At 38.9% G+C, this 12,165-nt stretch overlaps 1 protein-coding gene across 1 annotated transcript in view; it reads right to left on the reverse strand.

The window, feature by feature from the left end:
- LOC122556387 (uncharacterized) overlaps positions 1-12,165 on the reverse strand; it is a 237,644-nt gene that overhangs the window by 102,500 nt on the left and 122,979 nt on the right. Inside the window, exons 46-52 of the mRNA XM_087993952.1 lie at positions 10,662-10,778; positions 8,608-8,847; positions 6,399-6,521; positions 4,541-4,663; positions 2,809-2,937; positions 2,326-2,445; positions 11-130 (exon numbers count right to left, since the gene is read on the reverse strand). Coding sequence (XP_087850078.1) covers positions 11-130; positions 2,326-2,445; positions 2,809-2,937; positions 4,541-4,663; positions 6,399-6,521; positions 8,608-8,847; positions 10,662-10,778 — 972 coding nt within the window. The remainder of the gene's footprint in view (positions 1-10; positions 131-2,325; positions 2,446-2,808; positions 2,938-4,540; positions 4,664-6,398; positions 6,522-8,607; positions 8,848-10,661; positions 10,779-12,165) is intronic.

The following is a 12,165-nucleotide window of genomic DNA, read 5'->3' on the forward strand; positions in this document are numbered from 1 at the left end:
CAGTCCTCACCTGTGCAGTTGAATCCATCGTATCCCATTTGACATGAACAGAGGAAAGAGCCCTCGGTATTGACACAGATGCTGTTGTTTTTCCACGAACATTTCTCAGGATCAAGACATTCATCCACATCTGAAGGAAAAGTGCAGAACAATCTAGTTGATTTCTGTTAATTCCAAAGGTATTATGGATAATCTACAAACTGGAATTCCATTTAGCACAGCTGCATTTGGGGTAGCAAGGTCCAAGACAACCTGTAAATTTGGGATAGAAATATCCTTCTGATTGACTGAGCTCGCAAATGTATTGGCAATTTTGGTTGAGAGTAGTGAGCAGAGATAGTTGTGATCCCTGAAAGACAAAGAGTGTCGCAGGCTGCAATCTTGAGTCACATGACTTGGTAGTGGAGAAATCCAATCTCAGCTAGAGTAAGCATGGGAGTAAAGGAACAAAATACGTTTGAAGAAATAAACATAAATATTCCTGACGAAGGGCATCTGCTCGAAACGTCAATTTTCCTGCGCCTCGGCTGCTGCCTGACTGGCTGTGCTTTTCCAGCGCCACACTCTTCGACGACAGACAAAGTATGTTTGAAGAAATAAAAACAAGATACATTTGTCATAAATATGGAAGCATCAGGTATTAGAGCTTCAGAGACTGAGAGCAGCAGAATGAAATGGTCACGGCGGAAGAATTTTAATGTGCATGGAGAATGCATCATTTTCAAAATTACATTGACATTCATAAGAAGGGAAATTCTGATAACTATGCCTTTGGCAATTATTAAAATATGCAATTGGTACAAAAAAACTTCAGACCTTTCCCTTGGCATATCTAACTGCATTTAAAACCTTCCTGAATTTTCAGTTTGTCTCTCTCAATCTTTTTATTGTCATCAGAACACAGATAGATTGCTAAAATGCTTCTGGCAGTGAATACTGTTGATCATACTCGGACAGAGTTAAGGCAGTATGTCAATGAATATCCCCATTGTCTCTTTTTAATGGCACAGCTGCAATTCCAGTTATAATGGCCTCAAACACTGTTCTTTCTGAATGGAGAGAATATCGGCGAGAGGTTAATCAAGACAGAGGCACAGTGTCATCGAGATTATCCAGGGACTATATATAAGTATATCAGGACCAGTATCTCAGATACATGGATAGGTATTATTCTTGGCTATTTTAAAATCATTCTTGGTATGGATTAGACAACATTTATTGTCATCTCTAGTTACCCTTGAGAAGATGGTAGTCAGCTACCTTCATCAATTGCTGCAGTTCACATGGCATAGACTCCCAATGGCATTAGGGATGGAATTCCAGGATTTTGACCCAACAACATTGAGGAAATGGTGAATCTTTCCAAGTCAGGATGGTGAGGGATTTGGAAGGGACTCAGGTTTTGGTCTTCCCATGTATCTGTTTTCCTTGTCATTCTAGATGATAGTAGTCATGGGTTTGGAAGGTGTCTCAGGATCTTAGGTGAATTTCTGCAATGCATCTTGCAGTGAAACAACCGCTGCTAGTGAGCTTCAATGGTAGAAAGAGGGAGTACTTGTGGATGTGGTGCCAATGAAGCAGGCCACTTCATCCTAAATGGTGTCAAAACTTTTGAGTATTGTTGGATCGACACTCATCCAGTAAAGTGGGGAGTATTCCATTACACACCTATGTGTGCCGTACAGATGGTGGACAGGATTTGAGGTGTCAGCAGATGAGTTACTTGCTGCAGCGTTCATAGGCACTGACCTGCTCTTGCAGCCACAGTATTTAAATGGATAGTCTAGTTCATTTTCTGGTCAATAGTAATCCCCAGGATGTTGATAGTGAGGGATTTGGTGATGGTAAGTTGTTTGTGCTGTTTTATAATTGTTGATATATTCTACCCTGAGATTATTTTCTGATTTGAAAACTTCTGGGGAAAAGCTCAGCACATCCCTTTAATTAGCTGAGGTTTCAAGTTGACAATAGGTGTGACTGGGTAAGTTTACCTGACTGAGAAGTAAACATTGTGAAATCATTAAGAAATATAAAATTCCCTTTTCCATCTCTTAAATGAGCTCTTACTTAGCTCTCTAAATAATAATGCACCTCTGTTTATATCACAACAAGAGGAATTCTGTTGCAAGGAGAAAACATAAATGATTGCAATATGTCATTGGGACCACAGCATTCGAATCCAACCTTAGTCTGTATATTTTATAACTTTAGATCCAAAGTTGTTATGTTAGTGATTTAATTCAGAACTGGTAATGTAATGTTAACAATAACTAACATCATAAATGTTTTCAAGGGCACAGGCCTGAACATAATTCCATTCCTCACCTGTGCAGTTAATGCCATCATATCCACTTTGGCATGTACAGTTGTAAGATCCCACAGTATTGACACACATTGTATTGTTTTTCACTGAACAGGTATTACTTTCAGCACACTCATCTGTATCTAATGGAAGAAAGCAGATATACAATGTTATTAATTCAAAGAGAATTAAGATAATGTTAAAAAAAATCATTATATCTTCCTTCTATGACATTGGGTGAAAGTTTCAGGCTTCTAGTTTTCCTGTGTTTTACATCAGATAAATATCTAGTTTTCACAGTTTTACAATATCTTGGAAAAAACATGTCAAAATCATGTATGTTGTTATAGATTACTGAAAAGATAAAATATTTCATTGTCCCGATAAGGCAAAAATCTTTTTTTTTTCAGTTTTGGCCTGGTTTTCCCAGATACTATTTTTCTCAGATTTGTAACTTTTACAAAAAATAATGTGAAAACATATAGATTGTGTCGTTTCATGCTTACCATTACAAGTAACACCATTTCCAGTATAACCACCCTTGCACTGACAAGCAAATGAACCCTCCAAGTTAGCACAGATCCCTAGTGTTTTAGAGCAATTGTTTTCTTCTGCATTAAGGCATTCATTTATATCTGCAGAACATAATTTTTGATATTAGTAAATGTGTATCCACTCATATAGCTTGCATATTGTCTTCATATTGTGACAAGGTCATGAAAAGGACGACCTTACGTGATTTTACTGTCTTTTTCCCAAAGAACTGAAACAAAAGGATTTAGTTTTCACATTTCTCCATTAGCATTATTTGAATTAATTCCACCAACAATGTGCACCAGCTCACCCCGTTATCACGATTCTGAACTGTCCAAAGACACATTGGGGTGCAATTATAAGATTAGTTAATAAGTTATCTTTCTCTGATGGTTCTTCTATGATACGTATACGTTTCTGTAAGCATCAGAGGAAAAACTGCACAACAGGATGAAAGAATACATTGAAATGAAAGTGCTTCCATCCTCAACGGGGAAAGCTCCATTTCCTGGTACTAATAGTGGCAAGAGTCAAGTTTACAAATTGACTCCCTTGACTGTTCAATAGAGAAGTACAATATTTGTTGTAGTAGAAAAGCCCGAACAAACCCAGAAGAGCCCAGATCTGTTATCACTTTATGCTGAGATGATTATTCTTAGGTGAGGCACTGGCAGTCCTGTAGTTGAGTTTAGCAACCTCAAGCTATTGAAAAAAAAACACTTTCCCTCTAGTTTATTATTCAGTGTGTAATTACTGAAAATTGGTGACATGGTCTCTTCAAGCAAATATCACTGTCAGTGTCCCAAGGTCTGAGTTGAAAATTACTGTATGTGCTTTGCAATTCTTATGAATTAATTGTGAACATCACTCTCCAAGCTCACAGACATAATGTTTAATGGTCCCACAACTAGGTAGACCCCTGGTTTATTGTTGCCAGATGTTTGACTTAATCACACTTGCAGCTTGGAAAGATGAAAGCTCTTTCCTTTAATTCTAACTCTTAATGTTGCCTGCACCAATAGACTGATTCACTATGAATGTGACCCAATACGAACATTTTTACATAGAATTAGTTCATAGTTTTATTTTTACAGACAATACAATTATATAACAATGTATTGAAAATGGTCCTGTGTCTGTACAGGTAGACAATGGATTCTGGGTAGGATTCTCTGGTGGGTGCAATTAAGGGAGTGGCAACAGGACTGGCATCCAATTAAACAAGGTGACCTGCCTCTCAGAGATGTCAACACCATCAAGGGAGCAGCAGCTCAAAAGCCTCAGTGGTGCCTCCAGTGCTTCTGAAGTTGAAAAGAGAAGATGGCTCCTCCAAGTTAAAGTGCCCTTGAAGGCCAGGTCAGATTTTTTTTCCACAGTTTCGAAGCCTTGCAGTCAGGCTTATGGATAAGGGGTCGTGGGCTGAACTCTCCAGCAACAGTGTAGCAACTGAGACGTACTCTTTAATAAATGGGAAAATGAGGTACATGGAGTAGCAAGAATCAAAGGCCCTTTTCAGGAACCTGCTGAGATGGCCACCTCAATATATTTTAACTACTCAAGGTTAAATCAAGTAAGTAACTTTAAGTTCAAAACCATTTTATACTGATGTAACAGCCCTTGGGAAAATTAATTCCAACATGTTACTATAACAGGATATCTAATTGTCAATGATATTAAGTGAAGCTATTTTACAATCTTAAATACCTTCACATGTTCCACTAATATTCATAAATCCATTCTTGCATTCACACCTAAAGGAGTATTCAGTATTTACACAGTGTTGCCCACTATTTGAACACTCTGCTGGGTTTTGGCATTCATCGATATCTGAAATTTAAACAAAAGATAGTTATGCAACAAGTTGAATTTTCTTTAATTATTTGCTGGTTGAATAATTCAAAATGAGCAGGGATAAAATGGAATACAGGCTGGATCTCACCCATTTTAGGACTAAGATTGAAAATGGAAAAATTTAACAGAGAAAACCTAGAGCATATCTTTGCCAGAACGTCCACCAGATCAAACAGCAATTAGGCAGCTGATTAGCTGCTGGTGCACTTTCTACTTGATATGGTTTCTTCAGGCAAATATCACTGTCAGTGTCCCATGATCTGAGTACTGCCCTATGTGTTAGTTTATATACCAGTGTCAATGCATGATTATCTGTCGAACTTTACTCTTCTTTCCTACATCTTATAAATTTCTCACCAATACCCTTGACAGCCATGTTTAGAAAGACTGTGCCAAATGTATCCTCTTGTGGATCCACTCAGAACCAGGGGGGCACTGTTTTCAAATTAGGTTCATCCGTTCATAACAGAGATGAGGAGAATCTTTTTCTGTAAAAGCGTTATGTAACTTTGAAACTGCCTGCCTCAGAATGGATTGTAGACAAGGTCACTGAGAGGTGTACAGATTCTTCTTAGGTGGGAGAACCGTGGGTTATAGGGAACAAATGGGAATGTGAAATTTGAAATAGAGACAGATTAACTATGATTTTATTGAATGATGCAGCAGGCAAGTGGGACCACATGATCTACTTCTGCTATTTTCTATGTTTATTTGTCCAACTGAGTATGCTGGCAGCAGAAATATGAGAAAACTTCAAGATGAGAACAGTGCAGTAAGAAGATCAGAGACCTTGGAGTGGCAGGAAGAGTGAGTGCACTGCATTTCAGGAGGCATGTATTTATTTTTTCCTTCTTAGTATCTACAAGTGCTCTTACACACAATTGAATTTTTTCTTTCCATTACCAAAGCACCTGTGGGGGTGTGGCAATTATACAGATACCATGACAGCCTAGCCTGAGATGCTAGCTCTGAAACATGTCAAGAGAGCTATTTGTCTGTCGGTGAAATCTGTGTCAGTGGACTTGACTCCTTTCAACTGAAGCTCAGGGTCCATTGTCTCTATGCTCTGTAAGGACATGTGGCTGAGGAGATGGCAGCTGGTCCTGCTATTGCTTCTGATGCTTTTGGCAGCAACTTTGCTTCAGCTCTTTTCTCTCATAAGATGAAGCTGCATAAGTTGTTTCCAAGGTGAAATTAGGTAGCAGAAAAATGCAGTTGCATGGTGACTTCCAAATGTCTTCCAAGTACGTGCCCAGCAGTGATAACACACGTGGAGAGAGGAAGAGCTTTGCAGTATCTTTCTCCTAAGTGTGGCTGGAGCTCTTCAATTTCACCGATTAAAACATTCTCAGCCTGACAGAGTCAGTCAGAAAGCATGTACTATACAGATAACTTTATGCATTTGATACCAGACGGTGAAATTTCATATCAAGCAGAACCGTTCAATTTCCTTTCTCATTGAAACCATGTGAAAATGAAAATTGTACTGTGTGTAAAATGGCTGGCTGTTTTGTCACTGTCCATTTCTCAGAAACATAAAAATCCACCCCAAAGGGAACAATACTTAAAATGGCAGAGAGTTCCAGTAATAGTTTTGTTCTAAAATAATTTGTGAATTGCTGTAGTTGTTACATGTGCTACTTGATGTGGAGTCTTTACAATGTACCCATGTTACATGCTCATTTGAAGACTCATATTAACAGAGCTTTACCTTGGCAGGAACCATTTACTCTTTCAGATCCAGCAGGACAAATACAAGTATAATTTCCAATGCTGTTTTCACAGATCTCATTGGAAGGACACAATGCTATTTCCTCTGCACACTCATCAATATCTGCAATATAACAAAATTTCACTCGGTTATATTCTATTTAAATAATTACATTTTGTATAGCTAACTTAAATCCATAACTATCATAGAGTCATATTTTCTGTGGTGGATGTTCCTGATCGTATACTGGGACTAAATGAATTGTCTAAGTGTAGTGATCAGAAGAATTTCAGGCTCGAGAAATGCACAATTTCAGAGTGATCCTACCTGATTTTCCTTCCATTTCAGTTAATGGAAAGAAAATCTATCCCTAATTTTCCCAGCATTTATATCTGTTATATTTCAATGAGAAGACGCTGCTGCATATTTTTACTTTCGGATAAATTATTCATTAAAATTATGTTGACGTAGCATTATAGAGTCACTTTTAGAAAAGAATTGTTAGCTCCCTAATAGTTAATCTGTGCTTAACATGCTGAATTTTCATTATATGTAGAGATAGGACCAGAAATAGATGGACCTCTGATTTCTGATGATTTCAAAATTGTTCTTCATTGAAATATGGGCATTACTGGCAAGGCTGGCATTTGTTGTTCATTCCCAGAAGTCATTGAACTGATTGGCTCTTTAGGACATTTAAGAGAGCAAATAAGAATCAACCACATTGCTGTCGGTCTAGTATCAAACGTAGCAAAACCATGTCAGTAGTTCAAGGTCATTAGTGAACTGGATGAGTTTTTACAACAATTGGCAGTAACGACATGGTCATCATTGATCTAATTTTTAATTCCAGATTTGATTGAAATCAAATTTTATTGTTTGCTGTGAAAGCATGACAATTCAAATGCATGTTCTCAGAACATTAGCCTGAGTCTCTGGATTAGTAGTCTAGTGACATACGTCATGGTCTCCCTCACTTTATCAGGTGGTATGCTGCTCTTCTATTGTCATCTTGCTTCTGAGCAGTTTTTATGGAGTCAGAACCAGGATCCTGCAAGTAGTAGGTAACCCATTCAGCTAAGTCTGTATCTTGTGCACACCGACCAGAATTTTACTGTCAGCATGTGGGCCCCCTTCTGAGATCAAACCTTAGCCAAGGATTTGTGGATATTTGGTCATCCACAAGCAGAACTGGGTGGGGGGAGGAGGAGGGGGTGGATCACCGTGGTCCCTCTGACTAGAAACTCTCTCCTACACCTGCTGCAGCCATAAGGTCACTGTGGCCTTCAAAAGAATGGCTGCACCTCCACGATGAGAGCCTGGCAGCTCTGGCCTCATCCATTTTAGAATCTGTGAAACCTCCTCATTGTGAGGCAGCTTCCCTTTCTCCAACCTACATCACCTCTGAAAGTAGGACTGTCAATTTCTCAATGCTAGAAAGTCTTTTATTCACTTTCCCAGCTCAGAAACTGACCTGTTGGCCATAATTAGAGTCAAAACGTGTGGTGCTGGAAAAGCACAGCTGGTCAGGCAGCATCCGAGGAGCAGGACAGTTGAGGTTTAAAGCATAAGCTCTTCATCAGGAATGAGCTCATTCCTCACAAACAGCTAATGCTCAAAACATCGACCCTCTTGTTCATCAGATGCTGCCTGATGGGCTGTACTTTTCTAGCACCACACTTTTCGATTCTGATCTCCAGCATCTGCAGTCCTCACTTTCTCCCTTTTGGCCATAATTATACAAGGTACCTAGAGTTAGTCACTGCAGTAGTTGTTACTTCAAAGGTCACCCTTTGGAACCTGGCATTAGCACGTACTGACCCACAGATCTTCCCAATCGTAGATGTGGGACCTCCAAACAAAACTCGAAACCAACCCTTCAGTTTGATGACCGTTCATGAGAATTGATTAAAAAGATATTGACCTGAAATGTTAACTCTATCTTTCCTTTTACAGATAATGCTATTCCTATTCCTATTATCCTCTTTTTATTTCAATTTTCAGCATCTGTCGTACTTAAAGGTCTTTTTCAGGATTTTTTAATTGGTTCCACTTTAATAAAACAGTTTTGAATACATAGTGATTCAGAACACACTTCCATTATATTCTGTTAACAATTATTTTAAAGAAGTGTTAACTTGCTTACAATAATGCTTGAATTTATTAAAACTGTAACATGGTAAGAAGTATATGGTGAAGGAACCAGTACCTTTGCAGAATGTTGCATTTCCTTTGAATCCAGGCAGACAGGAACAGGTGAAAGAACCTGGTATGTTTTCACAGCCAGCATGACTTGGACAGTCAAACAGAAATCTGGTGCATTCATCAATATCAGTGCAGTTAGGACTTTCATATCCTTCTTTACATTGACATGTGAATGAGCCAGCTGTATTGCTGCACACAGAATTCAAGGGACAATTGTTCTGATTTTCTGCACATTCGTCAATATCTATATTCATTTAAGAAGAGAAAATATAAAATATTTAATATCTCAAAATATAGAATATTTATGGCATCAAATAAAGCACTTGTAAATGCTAGGAATAGCATTTTTTTAAAAAATGGTTATTACTAATGTTAAGGCCTGTTTTGGGATCTCAGGGGCACAAACCCTTGCTAGCTGTCAGGTCATCAAAAACAGACAGCCCCAATAAGTGGTAGTACCATGAGGGAGACAAATGGCTGCTGCTGATATGACATCAATCTACAGCCTAGGATTGGGACTGCTTCTAGATGATGGATCAAACATTATTACTCATAAGGGACTCTCACATCTTCTTTTCCAGTCCACAGGATCCTGAAAGCAATTGGACATGAAAATGCCTAATTAAATGTTGCATTGTCACTTGACTTGTCACAGGGGAAAATGTCAAAGGTTGTCAGTGTTCAATAAAGTACTTCCCCCAACTGCAATGTTAATTCTGATTTTAGCGAGGACATTTTTGTGGCTCTCTAGCCATGTAAAGGCAACTGAGAAGGAAGTATAATTGGCCATTCAAAATAAATATCTCTGAGAATGTCAGAAAGAAAGTTCAAGTCTTTTCTAGCTCAAGAATCCTCTCCACCTCCCGTATCCTGAGCTCCACCTCCCATCACCCCCTCCATAATCCCCCTCTCCACCTCCATGCAACTCTGAATGCAATGCTGGCATTTCTACAGCTGCCAGCAAATTCCCACCTCTTCCCAGGTTAGCCAACAGCATGTTAATGAAACCCAGCAGTCAAAATCGTCATGACTCATTCAGCTGCAAACAATGGGAATTTAACCAGTATTCCATCACAGGCCGATTGGTCATTAAAAGAAGCATAGATTAGGATGGTCCTGGAAAAGCACAGCAGGTCAGTCAGCAGTTGGAGCAGGAAAATTGACGTTTTGGGTAGGACCCCTTTATCTGGAATGAGGCTCGGCAGAAGATATGACCTGGGGGTTGCAATGAGAGAGAGAGACTCATTGAGATCCTTGCAGAGAGAGGAGGAGAACTTCTTCAAGGTAGGCATCCTTGCAAGAGGATTTGCAGTAAGGTTGAAATCAACTAGGTGAAAGTGAGGACTGCAGATGCTGGAGATCAGAGTCAAGATTAGAGTAGTGCTGGAAAAGCACAGCAGATCGGGTAGCATCTGAACCCATCAACCCACCCCAGTGCTTCCCAGTTACAGAAAGAGAGAATTTAAAAGATATGATATGATGAAACTATTGGCTGAAATATTCATGGCTCATGTCATTATGTTATTTTAATGGAAATATTTATTCACTTACTTGAAACGAATGGGTGGTCATTAATGTACCAAATACAGAAGTATCTGTACCTAGCAATCTTGTACTGAAGCTAGCCCATAAGCGGCAAACTTTTTGTTGCATTCATTTGAGTGCATGTGCTACTAAAGCTAATTCTAACGTAACAGAGACAACTATGGCACAATAGTGCTACTGTTTGTAGAACATTGTCAACCATTCCCCCCAATATAGATCAGGGGTGAAAGTATGGGGAGTCAGATAATGGAACCTCCATAACAAAATTGCATGGAATAGATATGAAAGAAAGTATTGACAGCACATTATCTTTAAGTGCTGTAATCAAAACTGATTAACTTTGATTTCCAGTTTCACATTTTAAGGAGGAGCAGAACATTTACTCTACAATACTTTGTGATAAAAAGTAGTGATTTTATTTAAAGCAGAATGTTAATTTGAACAACCACTGATACAAGGTCAACTATTCCAATGACAATAATTCCAGCCTTCAAATATAAATGTATTTCTTACCTGTGCAGTTGGGTCCTTCATATCCTTCTAGACAGGTGCAGTTAAAAGAGCCTTCAGTATTTGTACAGATGGAATTTTTGCTTGCACATGTATTACTATCAAGACATTCATCCACATCTGAAAGAATAAGTAAATTAGCCATGAAACGTAAAGTAGAAGTTTGTACATGCTAATTTTTTAAATGTGATCTGGATTTTGTGAAGGGAAGGTCCTTGGTATTTATTCCTCTTAATTTTTCCCACAGACTTTCAGTGGATTTTGCATAGCAAGTTGTGGTTATTAGAGATTGAGAACAGACATAGGTGAGCAGGAAAAATGGTGACTTTGCAGTAACATCATTAGACCAGGATTCCAGAGATTCTGGCTAATGCTTTCAGGACATAAATTCAGACCCTACTCTGCTTGTGGTAGGATATATACATAGATAAATCCCTGGGACCTCATCAAGTCTATGACAGGTCATTATGGGAACCAGAGAAGAAATTGTGTAGCCCGTAGCAGGGATATTTGTATCATCTACAGCCATGGGTGAGGTGCTGGAAAACTGGAGGGTAGCTAATGTTGTGCAATTATTTCAGAAAGGTAGCAAGGAAAAGCTAGGGAATCATAGACTGCTGACCCTAAAGTTAGTAGTGGGTAAGTTGTGGGAGGGAATTCTGAGAAAAAGAATCTAGATGGCGTGTCTGACAAACTTGATTGAGTTTTTGTAGGGATGACCAAGAAGATAGATGAAGGCACTGTGGCAGACGTTATCTTTATCATGGACTTTAGCAAGGCCTTTGACAAGGTTCTGCAATGGTAGACTTGTTAGTAAGGTTAGTTCACATGGGATCCAAGAAGAGTTAGCCAATTGGATACAAAAATGGCTTGATGGTGGGAGACAGAGTGTGGTGGTAGAGGGTTGTTGTTCAGACTGGAGGTCTGTGACCAGCAGAGTTCTGCAAGGATCGGTGCTGGATCCACTGTTGTTTGTCATTTATATAAAATGATTTGGATGTGACTATACGAGACAGGGTTAGTAAGTTTGCAGATGATACCAAAATTGGTGGTAAAGTGGATAGTGAAGAAGGTTATCAAAGAGTACAATGGGATCATGATCAACTGGGTCTATGGACTGAGAAATGGCAGACAAAGTTTATTTTAGATAAATATGAGGTGTTGCATTTTGGTATGACAGTTAATGTAGGGTCCTGAAGAATGTTGTTGAGCAGAGAGACTTATGGGCGCAGTTACGTAGATCTGTAAAAATGGCATCACAGGTAGACAAGGTGGTGAAGATGGCATTTGGCATGCTTGACTTTGTCATTTAGAGCATTGAGTACAGGAGTTCAGATGTCATGTCATGGCTGTACAGGATTGGTAAGGCCACATTCTTGTTGCCTTGCTATAGAAAGGATGTTATAAAACTAGAAAGGGTGCTAAAACGATATACAAAGATGTTACCAAGGCTTGAGGATTTGAGTTATAAAAATAGATTGATTAGGCTCAGACCTTTTTCCCTGGA

This window comes from Chiloscyllium plagiosum, unplaced genomic scaffold, assembly GCF_037043375.1.
Source record: "Chiloscyllium plagiosum isolate Xiang-an unplaced genomic scaffold, Cpla_swu_hap1 HiC_scaffold_13, whole genome shotgun sequence".
Lineage (NCBI taxonomy): Eukaryota > Metazoa > Chordata > Chondrichthyes > Orectolobiformes > Hemiscylliidae > Chiloscyllium > Chiloscyllium plagiosum.